The sequence below is a fragment of the Callithrix jacchus genome, chromosome 8 (assembly GCF_049354715.1).
Source record: "Callithrix jacchus isolate 240 chromosome 8, calJac240_pri, whole genome shotgun sequence".
Classification (NCBI taxonomy): Eukaryota; Metazoa; Chordata; class Mammalia; order Primates; family Cebidae; genus Callithrix; species Callithrix jacchus.
The window spans coordinates 54,760,442-54,782,322 of NC_133509.1; the positions used below are offsets into that span (position 1 = coordinate 54,760,442).

Consider the following 21,881-nt stretch of genomic DNA (forward strand, 5'->3'; position numbering starts at 1 on the left):
CTGCCATGTGTGTACCTACGCAACTGTCTTGCATGCTCTGCTCATGTACCCCAAAACCTATAATCCAATAAAGAATTAAAAAAAATAAAAAAATAAAATAAAAAAAAAAGACATTATTTTTAAACAACTAGAAAGCGTAAAAGAACCCTGGAAAAGGCTTTTTTTTAAATAAAAAAGCCGACCCTAAACCATTACTTTTCTAACAGAAAGCAGCCTGAAAAGCCAAGCTGCAAACATAGATACGTAAATTAGAGGCTTGCAGATGTAAATGCAGGTAACTAAGAGTCAGGACCACTCAATATGACTGTTCCGGCTCACTGCTCCCTTTCCTTTTTTGCCACGTGTGCAAGTTTCTCTGCAACAGCCAGGTAGAAGCCACACTTGCATAATAAAAGATCAGGGTGGGAGGGCCAGGATTTTCATGGGTTATGTGAATGACACACCAAGTCAAACAAATCCCCTGGGCCCTATGCAAAGCAGACACCACCTCCTTGAGCCTCCCAATGTAACTGACTGCTTTCCCCACAACTGGGGTTATTCCATTCACAGCCTTCCTCCCTCTGTATAGCGGAGCTATTCTCCTTTCTTGCCTATCAAACTTTACGCTCCACATGTGTAAATTTGTGTTGTTAATCTGCACAGCACGAGATGACAAACCACAGGTATCGTCCCAGACAACGAAGCTGCTTCACTATGTTGAAAATAACTGGAGTGATTTACATAATCTACAATATAACCTATAGTACTAAATATTTAATAATGTCTAATAATCATCATTAATCTCTAAAGAAAAAAACAAGTGAAATAATTTTATGACATTTTCCATGAACAAATTGGCTCCTTATCTCTCTACTAAATTTGGAGGGAAAATATATATTTACTTATATATTGATTAAATATATATATAAATTTATAAATATATAAAACATGCAATATATATGTAATATATTTATATAATATGCAATATATATGTAATATATATTTATATAATATAATATGCAATATATTTATAGATATGCACATTTGTAAATATATTTAAAAATAAAAAATTTTAATATATTTTATATATATGAAAGACTAGTCTTTTTCACAACATACTTACAACATACATTTGGTTTATGTTTTACAGCTTATTAATTAATATCGGCCTAAAATCTTGCTGATGTTGCTCTAACCCATAGAGGAAAGCATTGTAGATGAATTACACCTTTGCCTAAAACGTTAAAGTAGATTCTTACCACAATTAAAATACAAAAAATTTCTTAGACTAGAAGACCTTTGCAGTCACATAAAACTTAACCCCTAAATTTCTCACACTTATTCATTATATTTCAACCACTCTGGGGTTTCTTTATATTATTTAAATATAATAAGTTTATTCTCTCATTACACATACTCTCCCACATTGCCTACAAGACAAAGGGGAGGTACTCAATGAAAAATAGGATTTGTTAAATGAGTGAATGAATTCCAGACAGAATTCCTCCTTCTCAGTTTCTCATTATAGAGTCCATTTGACAAACTATATGTCTACTCAATAACCTCTTCATGGAAGTTTTCACTTCCTGGTTGCGAAGGGTATAAATCATAGGATTCATCAATGGGAAGATCACTGTATGAAAGAAAGAAACCACCTTGTCAGCTGGTAAGGCCCTGAAGGGGCGAGTGTAGATGAAGATAGCAGGTCCAAACATAAGAAGTATAATAATGACATGAGTGGTACACGTGGATAAGGCCTTGTTCTTCCCTTCAGAAGCTGACCTACGAACATAGCAGAGGATGACTGCATAGGAGGTCAGAAGCCCCAGGAAGCACAAGAGTGTCATCAGGCCACTGTTGAAGACCATCAGAAGCTCCACCACAAACGTGTCGGTGCAGGCCAGCTTGATGACCTGTGGGACATCACAGAAGAAGTTGTCCAGCTGGTTTGGGCCACAAAAAGGCAAGCGGAGGATGAGGACCACCTGGACAATGGAGTGGACAAAACCCCCAAGCCACAAAGCCAACAACATTGCATAACAGGCTCTAGGGTTCATAACAGTTGAATAGTGTAAAGGCCGGCAGATGGCGATGTAGCGGTCAAAGGCCATCACAACAAGGAGTAATCCCTCCCCTCCTCCAAGGAAGTACAAGAGAGCTGAGTGATGCAGCCTCTGTAGGAGATTACCTTCTTCTCAGAGAGGAAGTCCACAAGCATCCTGGGAGCCACAATGAAGGAGTAGGAAGCATCCAGGAAGGCCAAGTTGTCCAGAAAGAAGTAGAGTGGGGCTGTGAGCCCAGGGTCTGACCTTATGGTAAAAACGATGAGGAAATTACCAGGAAGGATGATAAAGTAGAAAATTAAGATCAGCACAAAGACCAGAAGCTGAGTATCTTGAGACTGGGTCAAACCCCGGAGGATAAATTCTGTCACTACTGTGTTTTCTATCTTCATTTCCTCTGCCTATAGATTATCAATCAAAGAGTTTATTTTCATGTGTTACATCTAGATTATAGTTCTTAAACTAAACACAAGATATGCCACATTTATATTATTCTATCTCAACAACAATTTCAAAGAAGAAATCATTTCTACCCTTTACGCTTCCTCATTTCATGATGGCCAACACTCTGGTCCTGAAGCCACACTCTTCCTTCTGTTTCAGTCCTGTGCTTCTGTTTAAGTGTTCACTCATGTGAGACTTGAATGCTACTGTTCTGAATGTTACTGATTTGTATGAGGCATAGGAAAAATTTTCTGACTAAAGGAAAACTTAACCCCAGTTATCGAGGTCTTCATGTTTTGCTTAGAATGGAGGATGAGCTGAGATTGACAGCAAAGAAGAATGACAGAGCTTTTTGAGGGAACAGAAATGTTCCATTTTTAATTATAATGGTTATATGTATCTATTTTTGTCAAAACTGATTGAGCTATTGAACTATACAGCAATTAGTACAAATTATTTTATATAAATGATACCTTAGGAGTTTTTATCTAAAAACTTTGATAAAAGCAACTATGCTTACCAGAAATAATTCCCTTTTCTCTATAGAGCATCAGCTAAACAAGCTGGACTAAATAAAAAGAATCTCGGTAATGCTGGAGAAAACAAGAGCTGAGGCTTCTATGTACAGCAGCCTCCAAATTGAGACTGCACTCATGCCTGGGGATGTGCATGATAATTTATTGGTATAAAAGCAATAATAGGAGAATTTCTACACATATATTATTGTATCCTATTGTTTGAAGTTTTGTTTTTTAACATTTTACAGTTTATATAGAATCATAGTATAAATGAATATGAAATACAGCTCAAAAAATGGTTTATGGCTGAAATAAAAAAATTTAAAAGCTAAAGATCTTGAGCTGTAACAAAACACTACAATTTGATACAGAAAAATTTTTCATGTGCTTCTGTTACATGGTACATTTGTTTTTAAATAATGTGGAATATGAAATGTAGACTAGAGGGAAAGAAAAGTTCATTAACTAACTGAATGAGGAGACAGCATGTGAGAGGGAAAGGAAAAAATCATAAAGTCCCAAATTAAGAAATCAAAGAAAATATTTATAATGACACATCTATTGAAACATCAAACAATATGCTTTTTAAAATATATCTAATACTAATAGATTAATTAATAGCTGAGGTTTTCAGATATGGTCAAAATTGGGAATTATGAAAGCAGTAGCTAGGCCGGGCACTGTGGCTCACACCTGTTATCCCACCATTTTGAGAGGTCAAGGCAGGTGGATCACTTGAGGTCAAGAGTTCAAGACCAGCCCTGCGAAACCCCATTTCTACTAAAATACAAAATTTAGTAGGTGTGGTGGCAGGAGCCTGTATGTGCCAGCTACTCCAGAGGCTGAAGCATGAAAGTCACTGGAACCCAGGAGAGGGAGGTTGCAATGAGCCAGATCACACCACTGCACTCCAGCCTAGGCAATAGAGCATGACTCTGTCTCAAAAAAAAAGCAAAAAAAGTACCTTACATCACAGACACATGTATGTACATCATACAGATACACATGAAGACACAAAAACACACACACACAAACACATGTCCTAACCAAAGCAGAAGCATAAAAATTTACATATGATATCCTTCTTCTTTTGTTATATTTTTGTTTTTTGGCACTTGGCCATTTATTGACCTTAATATTTATCACTCCTTCTGTGCATGTAAAACCTGCTAATAGAAAAGTCAGGAATCCCTCTCTGCTTATCCTTAAGTTGTATGCATCTTGCACATTATAATGTAGTTGGTTATTTTACACTCTTTCAAAAACTGAGGATGTATTTGGGTCATAGGAGAAACTTTTAAGTATCTCTGAGATTGGAAGTTATAGGTTCTTGCATTGTACCTTGCATTTCATTCCTAGCATCCACTTCTGTTCTCCTATTGACTCGGTCACACCTGGAACTTACTACCATCAAATATCTCTGATTCACTGTGCTCCCTTTGTGTACTTCCCTCTAAGCTCTTTTGTCATACTGATACTGCTCACACCAGGCTCATTATAGATCCAGAGACCAAATATATATATATTCACAAGATAGACATTCCTCTAGGTAAAATGAAGTAACTCTCAGCAAAATAAAAACACAGAAATTCCTGCAAAGACAAGTTTGGTCTTGTCTAACTATATTTAGAAGGACCTAACTGTATAGAAGGACCACTGTCAGTGGAAGCCGAAATAGAAATCTGAATGCCTGCCACTCTCTCTACCCAATATTTCAATTTCAACGGAAACAAAATTTTATCTGGCACTGACAATGCTGGAGCAGCACAGAGGAGGAAAGAGTGATGGGTGGGGCGCACACATGTTCCAGCTAACTGCTGCTCTATGTACTGTTCATGCTTAGAGTCCAGGCTCTTGTTGGAAAGTTTCATGAAGCAGGTGTTTGGAGGCTTGATTCCCATCCACAGGCACTAATTCACTTATTTTTCTTTATATTTCCTCATGCTTCCTTTTAAAAAAAATATTTTATTATTTTCCATTCCTGTCTCACTAAATATTTCTATACTTCATTTTTTAAGTTATACTTTTACACTTGAGTTGGTTTCTTTTTCTCTATTTTATCTTCTCTCTTTTTTGCTGTCATATTTGTTCTCTAATGATTCCCCTTGTTTTTCTCTTATCTCTTTTATTTTTCTGCTTTGTTGCTTTTATTTTTGAATGTTCTTGTAGTTTCCAGTATTTTTTTCCACTCATTCTTCTTGTCTTCTCATTTCTCTTTTATTAGATCTCATGCTTGCCTTACCATTAATTCTGAGAAGCATCACTATTGTTTTCTTTTGAAACAATAGTAAGGACAGCACATGAAGTTTCTTCACTCCAATTGTTTTAAGGGTCAAAAATCACTAACTCACCTTTTAGTACTAAATTACTTTCCTTAAATAGTATCCTCTTTAAAATATACTGTATGAACACTTTTAAATTATTTCCCACTACCTCAAGTATGTTGTCTGTTTGTAACTAATCTTAATAAAAGTGGCAATATTTACCTTTATGCTTGAAAGAAATTTCTCATTAATCTACCCTACCAGCAAAAATATATTTTATAAACATCCCCAAAATAAGAATAAGAATATGATGTATATTAATACATGCTATCTAGTTTGTAACCCATAAGTATATAATTTCTAATTTTTTTGTGTTCTGAGAAATATGGATAAAGTTAAAGAGCGTTATCAAATCATTGACAGATACCAAATTTTATAATGCCACAATTTCGTAATGGACATCATAGAAAAAGCCCTTGTTTAAGCATCTGTCTATCTGAGTTTAAGTTCTTCATCCTGCAATTTTTTTAACCCTGAGATCTTGGGAAGGTCACTCATCTTCATTAGCCTGAGTTACTTTATCTCACTGTGTTGATTTACAAATATAATAAGATGAGAATGATACAATAAGTAGCATATTGAAATCTGACTAAACCAAAATCAAATCAGGAAAAACGTAGATATTAAGAGGAACTTTAGTTTCTAAGAAGTAAATGCATAACATAGATCCTCTGTCCCTGCCTTTGAAATGAGTTTCTGGGGTAAAGGTAGCTGTGTAAATGTAAGAGATTATAAGAAAATAATTTATGGAAGTTTCACTTCAGCCAGCTGTCAAAGCCCGATTGGTATATGGAAAGACTATTTGCAAAAGAACCTCTCATCCCAGCAGGTATGCAAACAGTCAGAGCTAGTCTCCTGGAAAATCATGAAGTTGGTAAAGATTTTCTTTGCATTCTAGCATTTCTGCATTGGTTATGATTTCTGTTTCCTCGCATCTTTCAGTTAATAGATATAGGTTTAGGACCAAGTATAAACATTCCCAAGGCAATGTTAATAAAGGCTTTACATATTCCCAATAAATGAATTCTAAATATTAGGAGAAACTGGAGCTATATTATTAAGAACAGGTAAAAAGTGCTATTGTATTATTTAATTCAGATTTAACATATTAATCTATTTCTGTTATAATTCTGATCTTTGCATTTCAAGGCAGCAGATGCCCCACCTGAGATGTTGCAATATCTGTTTCCATTTCTTCCTTATTTATGTTCCTCATAAATATGAAGAATGGCAAAAAACATTTACCTCTCTAGTAATCTAATGCTCCTCTCACACAGCAGATATCACCTCCCTCTAACAGAAGGAACAATAACTGATTTTTCCTGACTTCATTCTTAAATATCTCTTCTCACAGAGGAATCTCTTACTCTTTGAAATATGCAACCAATTTGTGATGCAATGGAGAATGTACTTTGGGAATTGGAAGGCTAACGAAACTGCAAAACATTTTCCATGGGAATTGTTGGAACGCCAAGAAAATATAGTCAAAGAATGAGACTAGAAACATGTTATACATAAATAGTCAAGTAGATATAATTTTAAAGTCACTATGTCACTTCTAAGTTTTAAAATCAACATTCAATCAGTGACAGAGATTACAGAACAGCCAGCATGTTTTTTAGTTTCATGTGGACAGAAAGCCAAAAGAGGTTGTTTTATTTCTTACATTACTATTTTTTAAGTATATAATAGGAAATCATTGATATATCAAGAAAGGAAGTAATGTGGTCAGGTAGGTAGTATGTTAAATTCAATATATTTCTAGTGACAAAGATATAGGCAAAGAAAAGTAAATAATATTCACAAATACCCTTTGACATATTCCTTCTTAGAAAGACAAACTGCGTGTTGTAGGACTAATTCCTCACAAAGAGATATATTCTTAAATATACTCTATTGTGGTCTTGGCATTTGTTAACAAAACTATTTTTTAATTAAATATTACTATAAAGAAGAAAAGTTCTGTGTGTAATATATACAGATAGACAGAAGTATAGAATATTGTATCAAAAAGATAGCTATCATTTCTGGGTGAATTATATATTTTTATTTTTCTTCATGTTATATTTTTCTTCATTGCCTGAATTAGTTGTAATAAACACATCATTTTTATAATCAGAATAAAAGTAAATCTGTATAAAGACTAGTACATTGAAGTGTAACTGTCCCAAATCTTAGTTTATATAATGTTATTTTCATACACTTCAGTTCTTTCTTTTTCTAAACATGTTTGTTGTTGCTGCTATCTTACACAGTAGATGTTTATTTAGATTTACCCACATATTTGCTATTCCTTTTCTGATGTTTCTGATCTCCTATCTGCAATCACATTCTTGTTTCAACCACATCACTTGAAATTTCTTTCAGTGATTGTGTGCTTGTGGCAAATTCTCTGCTCCTGTTTTTCTGACGATGCTTTTGATTATATTTTCACAGAGATGAAAACTATTTTCTATTGTCATAATATAACTCTTCACTGGTTTACATTTTTGTTGTTAAAGAAGTGAGATCAGCCAGGTGTGATGGCTCATGCCTGTAACCCCAAAACTTTGGGAGGATGAGGTGGGTGGATCACTTGAGGCCAGGAGTCCAAGACCAGCTTGGCCAACATAGTGAAACCCCTTCTCTAGTAAAAATACAAGAATTACTCGAGTGTGGTGGCACAGGCCTATAATCCCAGCTACTCAGGAGGCTGAGGCAATAGAATCACTTAAACTTGGGAGGCGAAGTCTTCAGTAGGCCAAGACGGGAGGGCTACAGAGTGAGACTCCACATCAAGAAAGCAAGCAAGAGAAGGAAGGAAAGAAGGAAAGAAGAAAGGGAGGGAGGGAGGGAGGGAAATTATCCTCACCTTTCCCTTGAAGAGGAAAAAAGAAGAAGAAGGAAGAGGAGGAGGAGGAGGAGGAGGAGGAAAGAGAGAGACAGAAAGAAAGAAAGGAAAGAAAGAAAGAAAGAAGAAAAAGGAGAGAAAGAAAGGAAGAAAGAGAGAGAGGGGGGGGAGGGAAGGAAGGGAAGGAAAGGAAGAAAAGAAGAGGGAGGGAGGGAGACATATTATCCTTACTGCCTTTCCCTTGAAGATGAGCTCTGCTTTTAAAATCTGCTTGGTTGTCTTTATCCACTACAAGGTGCCCAAATATGCATATTTTTGCTTTTTATTGTTTTCTTTGTTTTTTTGGTGGCAGGGTCTGGCTCTGTGGCTTAGGCTGAGGCGTAGTGCAGTGTTGTGATCATAGCTCACTGCAGCCTCGAACTGTCAGGCTCCATTGATCTCTCACCTCAGCCTGCAGATTCGCTGGGACTACAATTAGGCATCACCACCCCGGCTAATTTTTTTCATTTTTTGGTAGAGACTGGGTTTCGACATGTTGTTGGGCTGGTCTCAAACTCCTGGGCTCAAGTGATCTGCTGGTCTTGGCCTCCCAAACTGCTAGGATTATAGGCATGAGTCACCACACCTGCCCCCTAAATGTGTATTTTAAAACATTTATCTTATTAATATTTTGGAGGGATTTCTGATTATGAAGTTTGGTGTCTTTTATTAGGTTTGAAAAAATTTCAGCAATATTTCTTCAACATGGCGTCCACTACATTTTATTTATCCTCTCCTTTGAAATTCATGATATATATTTAGATCTTCTTTTTCTATTTTCAATGTCTCTTAGTCTCTTTTATACCATTATAACTCTTCCCTGCATAATTCAGTTCCTTAACAGAATATGCTAAGTTACTGATTCTATCTAATTTACAATTATACATTTGTTGAATTTTTCATCTGAATCTGAATCTCTTTTTCTTAAGATTTTCTGTTTATTTTTACAGCATCTTTATCCCTCTTCATATTTTCATTCCTTTCTTTGTTTTTCTAAACATATCAAACCTACTTAATTTGCATTCTGTATCTCTTTTATGGTTTTGATCTTTCTCTGTGTTGTTCTGATTCTCCCTCACAGAGCTTTGCTTTATTGCATATTCACTCATTTCTGACTGTAAACTCTTACTTTTGAAAGTTTATCTGTAGAATATTTTGAGTCCTGGAATAAACATAAGAACTTCCAGAAGATATTGGTGTTTCCTTCTGTAAAGAGACATTCCAACTCTGGAACCAGAAACTTTGAACAAAATTATTAGCATGCAGTGAACAAAATGATCAACTTGTAATAAATTTCAAACACAAAAAATATATGGGATCCCACTTGTGTTTCATTAATTTTTCTTTTTTCTCTTTTGCATTTTTGAGGTGGTGGGATTTTTTGGAAAGCTATTTTATACTTCCCTAAGAATATATCCTTTGGGACTTCAGCTAGTTTTAGAATATATCATTGGGTGAATATACCATGGTGTGAATCCTGGGATTTGTCTACTATCCACCTGCAGCCCTACCACCAGGCTTGAAAACAGAACATAAGTCTTCACAATGAAAGCTGATTTCTGTTCATTTATTTCTCTGGGTTCCTAATTTTATAATATTTTAAAAGATGCTTATCCAAAATGTCTATTTTTATCTTTTTTTTTTTTTAGTGAAAGATCCACAGGATGGAAATGGATACAGTTCTATGGTTTCTGCATTGTCACAGCAGATAGCATTTCATACAGTTCTACCTTGCTTACCTTAGTTTTAGTCTTAGGTTTATAGTTTAGTAAGCCAATATTATATTAAATACAGTAGCTCCCTCTCATCCACAGTGTTCCTTTCTGTAGTTTTTGTTGTCTGTGGTCAACCTCAGTCCAAAAAGTGTTACATGGAAAATTCCAGCAATGAACAATTCCTAAGTTTTAAATTATGCCTCATTCTAAGTGGCATGATGAAATCTCAAGCTGTCCTCTTCTCCATCCTTCCAGGGACATGAATCATTCCTTTGTCCAGTGTATCCATCTTGTACATGCCACCTGCATGTTAGTCACTTAGTAGTCACCTTGGTTATCAGTGAGACAGCATCACAAGTGCTTGTGTTCAAGTAATCCTTATTCTATTTAATAGTGGCCCCAAAGTATAAGAGTAGTAATGCTGGCATATTGTTATAATTGTTTTATTTTATTATTAGTTGTCATAAATCTATTAATGTGCCTAATTTATAAATTAAGCTTTATCATAGGCGTGCATGTATAGAAAAAAATGGTATATATAGGGTTTGGTAATAGCTATGGTTTCTGGCATCCACAGGTGTCTTGGAACAGATCACATATGGATAAACACCACATGTTCTCACTCATAAGTGGGTGTTGAACAATGAGAACACATGGACACAGGGAGGGGAACATCACACACTGGGGCCTGTTGGAGGGTGGGGGCTAGGGAAGGGCAGGGAGTGGGGAGATTGGGGAGGGATAACATTAAGAGAAATACCTAATATAGTGATGGGGGATGGATGCAGCAAACCACCATGGCATGTGTATACCTCTGTAAGAATCCTGCATGACCTACACATGTACCCCAGAACTTAAAGTATAATAATAAAAAATATTATCAAAAAAAGAGGACTACTGTATAAATATATATACATACACACCCAACCTTTTGTCCTGGTCACCTGGCTGACAGAAATGTGTTCTCTGATAATTTCTTTAAACAAGGTCTTAAAAACAACATTCTCACCTGTAATCCCAGGACTTTGGGAGGCTGAGGTGGGCGGATCACAAGGTTAACAGATGTCAACCATCCTGACCAACATGGTGAAATCCTGTCTCTACTAAAAATACAAAAAAATTAGCTGGGCATGGTGGCACGCACCTGTAGTCCCAGCTACTCGGGAGGCTGAGGCAGGAGAATTGCTTGAACCCAGGAGGCAGAGGTTACAGTGAGCCAAGGTCGCACCACTGCACTCCAGCCTTCCTCCTGGTAACAGAGTGAGACTCTGTCTTAAAAAAAAAAAAAAAAAAAAGCTCAGATTTTTGTTGCATATTTAAAATTTCGTGGCCTTTTTATTTAAATGCCAGTTTTGCAGCATATAAAATCTGAGGGTTACACGTACTTATGTAAGGAATTTGTAGCTTATCTTCACCTGGACATCTATTTAATGGTAATTATATTTTGGAACAATGCATGATAAGCCAACTGGCCTGCTTCCAATGGAGGTGGAGGGGGAAGAATTTATAAACCTTGTTAAAGAAAATCCCTGAGAAAAAACATTGCCAATGATACTTGGTTTTTTCTTTATATATTCATATGTTTTTAACTTTTAATGAATATATATTATTTTAGTAATTAAAAAACAAAAGAACTTTAATTTTCTTTGAGCCATAAAGCTATTTTTTAACCAGATATAATAATAAAATTTATCTTGTTAATACTGAAATTAGCAAAAAGCCAGGAGATACATCCATCTTCTGAGACTTGGATTCTAAAGTCTCACACAAATCAGTGATAATGAAAGTATAATCCCAATATAGTGCTAAAGATAATTTACTCAATCAAGATATTGCTGATTTTAAACTACTGCTAAGCAGCAGTTTTGAAAGGAAGGTGGAGTAGGAGAGACGGAAAAAAAAAAGAGATTAAAAGACATTTAAAATAACCGAAATAAAATGTAGGCATTATATAGGGAAAAGGAATCCTGAAACAGATTTTGTATTTGACTGCTGAGAATACTGAACTATTTGGAAACAATATTCAATGAGATAAGATTGCATATGAGGTTAACACCTATTTCTTCTACACTAACCTGCCTTATCCCTGTTTATTATTTCAGTCAGAGGTTCTCAACCTGACAGAGTTCTTTATTCTCAGCACTATCGACATTTGGGGCCAGATAATTCATGTGGGTGTCAGGGGCTGGGGGCTGTCCTGTGCATTGTAAGATGTCTAAATAGTACAAGATGCCAATATACATACTCAGTTGTGACCACCAAAAATGTCTCTGGGAACTTCCAAATGTTCTCCAACCAGTGAAATTGCTCTCAGTCTTTATTCCAATCATGTCCTCCATGAATCAGGCTCAGTTATCACTTAATAGAAGTTCACCTCTTCTTCATTGATATTAGTTTATAATTTCAGATAATATTCCTAAGTTCCCCTTTTCTTCATTGATATTAGTTTATCATTTCAGATAATATTCCTAAGTAAGCAACTAGCTATCACACTACTATTTTTATGCCTTTTTCTCCTGTGTATTACTAGCTTCCATATTTTCAGTAAATATCCTTCTATAGCACAGTGTGCTGGTGTTTGAAGAGCATATCAAATCAGTGATCTCTTTCTCAACAATATCAGCCTAGTTTGATGAAAGATAAGTGACAAAATGAATAGAAGTCTGGCTAGATCACATATAGAGAAATGACAATAAGATGACATAGATTTAAAAATATCACTCATCATTTTATCATATATATGATACATCATTTTATCATATATATGTATATATATCTTTTATCATTTTATCATATATACATATATATGATAAAATGTATCATATATACGTACATATATGATAAAATGTATCATATATATACATATATATATCTTTTCTCATGCTATGTCATAAAACATTAGAGAAGTCTACTGTTTTATTCACTTCCAGGTGATGAGAAGTCAACTCAAAAATCAGGACTCATAACATCAAACCATGCCTTTGGGTTCCCAGAGGAAAAGTAACATAATATTGAAGATAGAAGAAGGTTATCATAAGGAAAAATTCCCAATGCAAAAAATAGGCTTTGTGTACCACCATTCCATTCTATGCATCCAAGGTACACTGGGTCTGGCACAATTACCTCCTTGATTAATAAATAAAATCTCTGTAAATGAATAGTAACTCTAGGAATAGTTATACCATTTATTTTTATATATTCATTCCTAATGTTGACAAGAATCAAATTAATTTAAAATTTAGCCCATATTACATTATCAAATTTAAAAAAGAAGACTAAAGCTTAATACACCCAATGTATTCTTGCCCTTCCATGAAAAGAATACCTAGTTTTGAAATTAAAAACTTAAATTTAAGTAATAAACATAACCTATTATATCAAATGTTCTAATCTACATTCTGTTCTAATTTTACGTTCTGAAGCATAGAGAGTAAATGAGTTTTTAGTGCCTGAGAATAGGAACTCAATCCTTAATAATTCTCTAAGGAATCATGGGAACCAAAACTTTTAGGTCTCTTCTATGTGCACTAAAAAATGGTTCATGGGAAAGAACTCAGAATTAAGTGCTAACAAAAGCAGCACCCTACCAATTAAGTTTAACATGAGAGGCAGAATTAGCAATTATGGAAAACATACAAAAGTGGCAAAGGAGATAATGGTTTTTAAAAATTACACAGCTAAGTGTCTACCAATCCCAGTCAACCTAGAATCTTTTCTCCCCAAGCCTACTTTCACTCTGAAGGATTTAAGTAGGGACTGGCTACAAAAACTGCTAGTTGCCTGGAGGCTTCATCTGGAATGAGATCAATCTTGTGTAGCAAGCAAATTACAACTCTGATTTGAATTCATAAAAATTGTTTCAGTAATGTGATAAAATTTTGAGTTTTGTCTCCAAACTGTTGAATGGACACCAGCTGAAATATAAACTGAAATACCTTATATAAATGAGTCCTCATTTCCATTATTAACTCTGGCAACAAGAGGAGATAAAGGACAAATAATCTGTTTTTCCAGACCCAGCAAGATGGTTTACCAGATACAATTCCACTGAGCCAACACTAAAACATGACAACAATATTTATTTGCTAACTTGAAGCTAGCTTCATTCATATGCTTGCTATTTACTTCATATTTATGATGAACATGTCTCCAGGTCTTATTTTTATTTCTCAACACAATCTCCTCAGAGGCAAAGCCTCTGCAGAGTGTTACTCAATAAACAATTGTTAAAATGCACTTTAGCAGATCATTATTATAGCTCAAATTCTAATAATGATCTGGTGGGAATTTCAGGGTGGGTGTGAGAATTTATTTTCATCTTAGTGCCTCTATTTTGTCCATATAAAGAGGAATTAATAGAGAAAACGTATAGTAAAATTTTAAGAACACAAATCAAAGGAGGAAGTAAATGCAGCATTATTACTACAAATACTTCCTGCTTTACAACAATGATCCTTAGGAGGACTGTAAGATCTATTATTTATCTTTCACTTCTCTTTACACAAAATATATTTGGTGATCAGCTTCCTCATGGCTGTCTTTACTTCCTTGTTTCTCAATGTGTAAATAATGGGATTAAGTAAAGGGAATATCACAGTATGAAACACAGACACCACTTTATCTAGGGAAAAAGAGTCAAATGGGCGAGCATAAATATAGATGGATGGCCCAAACATTAGCACCACAATGGTAATGTGGGAATAGCAGGTGGACATGGCCCTGTTGGTATTCTCACCTGAGCCTCCGAGTTTCTTGAGCATGGCCAGCAGGAAGGCATAGGACATTAACAAAGCAATGAAACACATCACAGAGATCAGACCACTGCTAAAGATCATCACTAACTCCTCTGGGAAGGTGTTGGCACAGGCAATCCGGACAACCTGTGTGATGTCACAGAAGTAACTGTCTAACTCATTGGGCCCACAGAAAGGAAGTCGAACAATGAGAGCCACCTGTATTATAGAATGAATGAAGCCTCCCATCCAGGAGAGAGCCACCAGGATATAGCAGAGACGTCGATTCATGATAGTAGCATAGTGGAGGGGTCGGCAGATAGCAGCGTAACGGTCAAAGGCCATCACTGTGAGCAAGAACATCTCTGATGCCCCAACAAAGTGTAAGAAGAAGAGCTGTACAATACATCCACCAAAGGAAATTATCTTCCTCTCCACAAAGAAGTCTATGAGCATTTTAGGGGCTGTAATGGAAGAGTACCAAATATCAAGGAAAGCCAGATTAGCCAACAGGAAATACATAGGAGAAGTCAGATGAGGGTCAAGCTTGATGGTGCAAATGATAAGGATATTTCCTGGTAGGATGAACAAATAGAAGGATAGAAATATAGCAAATAGGACTAGTTGGACCTCCCGAGTCTGGGATAGGCCAGTGAGAACAAATTCTGTCACTGTGGTGTAATTTGCAGTTGCCATTTCTTCAATTAACTTTTTTCATAATATAGCTACGAAAATTAAAGAAACTATAATTAGCCCACATAGCATTTAACTAGAGTTGTATCACTGCTTTCCAAATTGTCTTATGTTCCCAGTCATTAACAGATTGCATAAGGATACATTTGGTTGCCCATTTTATATTTGATACACCAGGAGGGAGAGAATATGTGATGAACTTGTGAATTAGAAACATTAAAACTATGTGAAGTGTGGCATATATTTGAAACTCAAATCTCAGCTTGTTAATGTTAAAAATGTTACTTTTCATGAAATTCGGCAATGCACTAATTCTTCCCCCAAACATCTACATTAGTGAGAAATATGTGCAGCTACTTCTGAGTATAGCCAAATTTTGGCTAGTTATCAGAGATGTAGGCTTTTTTTCTAGATCTTTTTTTGTTGAGAAATCTTGCCAACCTGAAAACTTAGGCTTGCAGTCTAATAGCACATATCCAGATCTAGCAGTATTTTAGTTGTAATACATGAAAGAAATCCCAAAGCAGCATGAGTAATGAATGGACATATTTTTCCATAACTAAAACCTGTACAGCTTGATCCTTGGTAGCAGGTAACCAGTCACAATATATAGCTATGCAAGGCCCTATAAAAAAATTCTTCTAGCTGTGACCAGATTCATCAATACCTGATACTACCCTGACTATGAAATTCGCTTACCATTTCAGGAAAGTAAGTAGAAGGTGTAGTGATCTGAGAAATGGGTATGCTTGCTACCCAATTTGACCCTGAGCTGATCAGCTCTGCTGTTTCAAGGTGACAATAAGAATAATATTATTCTTAAAATTTTGCTATTGCCCTGTATTGAACCTGACACCACTAAGTAGAACAAAAGTTGTCAAATAAAAATGAAATGAACAGCTCACGTTACCAAATATGCTTTTCTTTAGGTAAGGTTAAAAACTGTCACACCAAAGTAAGTTTTGCTCTAACCAATAGCCAATACAAGAGTGTTGGGTTTTTTTCTGCGACGTGATATTTTATGATAGTGCCTTTTTTATTACTTAAAAAATTAAATATGAAAAATAATTTTTAAAAAGTTAAAGTTCTGTAAAACCAAATAGATGTGACTGTGTCCAAACACCTATGGGCACTATGTACACTACTGAGTAAAGAAACTAAATGCACCATTTTTGGAAACTACTGGCTCAGTTTGTACATAATTTTAACAAATATAGATAAATGACTTTCAGTATCTTATAGAGTCATTGTGTTCTGAAGAAGGGATGGCTTGCCACAAACAGACACAAAGGAAAAAGGAGCAGTATTTTCCAGGAATCTGGCAGCAAGAGGAAGAAAAGTGAAAATACTCAGAAAGTGAGCAGTGTGGAACTATTTAGAAAAGGGATAAATCTCCCCATGTCCATAAATTGCCCAGTGTGGACCTCAGTGAGTTAATTAAGCACATTTAGTAAGATAGGAAAATTTAAAATTTGATTTAGGAAGATTTGAATCAAAAGAAAGGTAATAAGGTTATCTAGAATGACATATTTCCTAAGATTCCAAAAAACAATTATTTTACTATACTTACCTGAAGGAAGCAGCTCATGGCCCCATAACTAATAACACAACAGGCATAACTATATATACTTGTTATGCTATTAGTTATGAAGGCCATAAGATAGTTATATACTAACTCATTTACATTCACTGATAAGTCACCTATGAGGTTCCAACAATCAATTTTCTACCACAAGCATCTCAAATGTGATTATTCAGCTCATTTACATATTTTGCTATTATGCTATGCAGTTTCTGACCAGATAGAAGTGATTATTCATTCTTAAGTAAATAATTGTCCCTTTATTATTGAAAGGAGATGAATATTTTCAAGCAGAAAATACCATTACATGATCATATGCTTTTTTTATTATTATGGGGACATGATGAAGTGATTCTGATTGTTGTCACACAAATCACGCCTTCCTCCTCTGCTCTATTCCACACTCATTCCACTAAAGCAGAAGTAGAAAATGGCACTAATCTAGAAAGAATTTAGGTGAATGAGTGTTGATGTCTTATACATCAGGTATTGTGGAATAGAAAGGGTGATTTTACCAGAAAAAGTATTGAAGAGATTTTCTTTTATACCTCAATGTTCAAGATATGACATAAAATTAGAAACTAATTATATATACTTTGCATTAAGAACCAAAATTAACGTCATTTATTCCTTTGGACAGAAATGCAAAGGATTCATCCCTCCGCACTCCTTGATGAATGTCTCTCTCCTCCACCCTTCACTACTGTCAGAGGAAAAGAAATATTTTACTGGAGCATCTCAATCCAATAGTCAGGCAGCCAATCAAACTCCCTAGTCCCCAAGCTAGGAATGCTCAGCCACTACTTATAACATATACACACACGCCACTATACCATGTCACTTTCTCAAGGAAAAACAAACACCTATTTTCCCTACATTAACATGACCATGACCTAAAATATCATAAAACACGCAACAATTATTATTCTGTCCAGCACTTGTCATTTAATACATGTCAAAAAAAGCTAACTACATATGATATTAAAAAGTCTATTCCTAGATATATACCTTCTGTGTCACTTCTATAAACTATTCCTTTGTTTATCCAACAGACATTTAGGGAGTATCTACCATACGCTACCTGCTGAGACACAGCAATGAACAAGGAAGACTGAAGACTCAATATTTGCCTCATCAAACTTCCATTCTAAAAATATAGACAGATACTAAATAAGTAAACAAGCAAATAAGAATAAAATAAAATATAAATAAGTAAAATAAAATAATCACCACTAGTACTAAGAGACAAGAAGGAAATAAAAAGGGGGCGATGGTAAATGATGACAGAGGGTGGTATGTGTGTGATGGAGTATTTTTTAAAAAGGTTTTCTGAGTTGGTGACCTTTTGCTGACTTTGAAAGTTTGAAGAAAAGCATTTTAGGAATAGAGAATAGAAAATGAAAAGGCCTTCTGGCATGAAAGACTTTCTAAGAACTGTAGTAAGACCCACAACTAGTAGAAGTATTAAAACAGAATAAAGAGACAGTCAAAAACCAGGTAATACAGTCCACAATAATAAAATTGGATTTCCAATTTTCTTTCAATATGTTTTACAATAAAACTTGAAGAATAGCTTAATACAATTTGCAATTTAGAAATATCACTCTGGTTGCTATGTGAAGAAATTGGAGAGAGACAACATTATAGAAAAAAAAATTATGTGGCTTAAACTAATGATACAGCAATAGCTACTTGGAGAAAGGAATAATCTGTTTAAAAAATATTGAGAAGATACAATATTTAGGAGATAAACACGATTTATCAGTAGATCATATGTTGCTATTGTTATACTTCCAAAGACAGCTGGAATTTGAACTCAACAATGGCAATTTTTTAAAATTGTCTTTCTGCGTTCTGTGTCTAAAATGAGGTTCATCTAGCATATTGCAGGTCCTTAATAAAATTGGGCTGAATAAACTATACATACTTGGGTATGCACTGTAACACCCTAGGAAAGGCTGGGAATTGTGCCAAGAAAACTCAAAGCAAGGAATTGTTTGTGAGAAATTCTTCGGGGAGATAAGCCACTCATAAAGACTGACTTAGGACATTTTTTTCCAAGGTTGCCATTTAGGAGGGGATGTCTATTCCAAATCAGCGCTTACTCTAAGAGCAGTTATTGGGTAAGTTGCTTAAGAAGATTTACTTCGTCTCATATCTACCTACCTACTCCTTCTAAGCTTCTGCTCCTCTTTTAGCAACATCTAGAAAATTCCCATTCTTAATCTGCAGAGACATAGTTCCTAGAGGACTATGTGGAAATACCCAGTACAGAGACATTCCCTGGAGGTGAGTGAACTGTGAAATCTCCTCAAGAGAACCAATGCTTTGGGGGAAAACAATAATCTGTGTGATACTGAGGTCATGAAATCTTCCTCTATGACAGTTTCTTCATAGCAACAGGAGGGATTTTTAACTAGAATTTTGAGAAATATTCTACCTCTAAAATCCTATGATTCTATTAAGTAAAAGTAGGTTGAGAATAAAATTCTCAGAAAGGTAAATTAAGAATGATTTGGGTATCAATAGGGGGAAACAGTGATGTAATCACCATTGTGGATAGATACAACACTTAGAAATAATGTGAATTAATGCTACTATGTTTAGGATATTGAGTTCACTTATTCTTCGGGATGGTGAGGAAGAATTATACAGAAGCATCTTCACCATGTAAATGGTATATGGAAGCCCAGGGACTTTAAGTGTCTTAAATAAACCAGTAGCAGTCCCAGACTCACAGTCCTGTTACGTTTTTGGTGTATCACTATTAATAAATCCTTCAGCTAGTCTCAGAAGCCTCTTTTCTGAAATGCCTGAAATTTTGTATGAATTTTGCATAAATTAGTTCCATAGAAATGCCATATTTCTATGCTTCCCATAATAGTAGCCCTCCAGTAAATATTTTAACTCATTACACTGTAATTTTTCAGTTTGTATTTTGTAAAACATAACAGAAACTCTGAGCTCCCTGAGTCATGGAGTATGTCTCATTTATCTATCTAGTGCCTGAGGTAGTTTCTAGCATGATATTGTCTTCAATACATGTTTGTTAAATGGATGGATGGATGGATAGATGAAATGATTACATGGATTTTTAATTGAATAAATAAATCAATAGACTGAAAAAAATTAAATCACAACATCTGTTTCTATTACTTCATTTAGTCTTTCCTTACTCTGCTACATGATTTGTAACTTTGCTGTATGGTATCCTTTTTTTAAAATACGTATTTCACCCACATTTCTTTCAAGCTAGAGTCTCTTTGTTTTTAAGTTTCTTTTTTGCTTTTCTATTTATTTTTAAAGTTGTTGCTACTACTAACGCTAATCCCTTTGAAATAAAACATCCCAAGCCCCACCTTTCCCAGCCTTTTTATAGAGATCATCTGAAGAACTATAATAAGAAGTAACTAAAGATCTTGACATTTTCCAGACTTTCTTTCAAGAACAAAGGAATTCAAAATTTTGGAAGTTTATTTTAATGATTTGTTACTCTCTGAAGACCCATAAATCAAAACAGCCTTCTCTGAGCTTGTTTACAAATGGTTCATCTTATGCATATAGAATAACCAAACTGTCTCCTCAATGCCCTGTTCAACCCTGACTTTAAAATGCTTTAATTATTGAGATCAAGGCAAAGAAGAAACAATTTGTCCACCCACTCCACAGCTAGGACCTGCTATATACTATCATCACAGTTCCCTAAGACATTTCCTTACATGTTGCTTTCTGTTTCTTACCACTCGTCTCTGAGCACTGCACATAGCTATTCCCATCATTATATCTATTCTACTGTCTCAAAATTAGGATGGTTTATGTGAACATTATAACAACATTTCAACCTACCAATTACTGTGACAGTCTTGGTATATTCAGGAACTATGGGGAGAAGGTAGAAGCCTCTTCCCCCATCCACAGTGGAGGACTTTGTCCTCTATATGTTGGTATATATCAGTTTCTGCCCTGATGTAACAGTAAACTATGCACCATGGGTTATAACTGCAAAAATCAATTCTCTGGAGGCCAGGGGAAGCCAGGTAGAAACATAAGCCCTGAGGGAATAATTTAAAAGTTGATTTGTGCTTCATCCAAAGAGCACAGAAACACAACTTTTGAGTTGCACAGAAGAAACATGATGAATTTTCCAGGATTTGAGTGGAAAATGTTATGATCTACAATATGTGTTCTCTAGAGTATGATGTGCATTTTCAATCCTACTGTCTCAGAGGACACAATAAGTTGTGTTTGAACAACTGGCTAACCAGACCTTTTAAAAGAATTATATTTTATAACTTATACTTAACACAAATTGCAAGGGAGTAATTTTTTAATTACTAGAAATATAGAGAGACTATTTAAATTATTTTGGAATAAATACAACTTTTTAAGTATATCCCCCATGAAAGAAAAGCAAATAGGAAAAGAGTTATAGCATATTTGATAATGAAATTTAAAACTTAATGGCAAGCACAAATACAGGGAAAAATGTTAGAAATTAAAACTACAGTAATATGTATGTAAGCCTCATGGCAAACACAAATCAAAAACCTATAGTAAATACACAAAAGATAAACAGAAAGGAATCAACGCATACTACCAAAGAAAGTGATCAAATCACAAAGGAAAACAACAAAAGAGTAATAAAGGAATAAAGGATCTACAAAACAACCAGAAAACAGTTAATAAATTGACAATAGTAAATCTTTACCTACCAACAATTACTTTAAATATAAATATATAAATTTTGCCAATCAAAAGACAAAGAGTGGCTGAATGGATTTATAAAAATAAGATCCAACTAAATGCTGCCTACAGGAAACATACTTCACCTTCAATAACACGCATAGACTAAAAGTGAAGGGACAGAAAACAAAAATATTTCATGAAAATGAAAACCAAAAAAGAGCAGCAGTAGTTACATGTACATCAGAGAAAATAGGCTTTACTGTCACAAGAGACAA

At 34.9% G+C, this 21,881-nt stretch overlaps 2 protein-coding genes across 2 annotated transcripts; both read right to left on the reverse strand.

Annotated features, from left to right (window-relative positions):
- Nucleotides 1-1,084: 1,084 nt before the first annotated feature.
- On the reverse strand, nucleotides 1,085-3,231 carry LOC118144874 (olfactory receptor 4N4C-like). Its single transcript, XM_035259946.3, is given in 2 exon segments — nucleotides 1,085-2,134; nucleotides 2,137-3,231. Coding segments are annotated over 2 exon segments (942 nt in total). The 5' UTR covers nucleotides 2,435-3,231; the 3' UTR covers nucleotides 1,085-1,490.
- A 9,570-nt stretch (nucleotides 3,232-12,801) lies between these two features.
- On the reverse strand, nucleotides 12,802-16,446 carry OR4M1 (olfactory receptor family 4 subfamily M member 1). The gene has a single exon (XM_035259947.3). The coding sequence runs from the start codon at nucleotides 15,339-15,341 to the stop codon at nucleotides 14,400-14,402; it is 942 nt and encodes a 313-aa protein (XP_035115838.2). The 5' UTR covers nucleotides 15,342-16,446; the 3' UTR covers nucleotides 12,802-14,399.
- Between the last annotated feature and the right edge of the window lie 5,435 nt (nucleotides 16,447-21,881).

What these genes read in the sequence shown, in the direction of transcription:
- OR4M1 (XM_035259947.3), bottom strand. Translation starts at nt 15,341, where the DNA reads ATGGCAACTGCAAATTACACCACAGTGACAGAATTTGTTCTCACTGGC.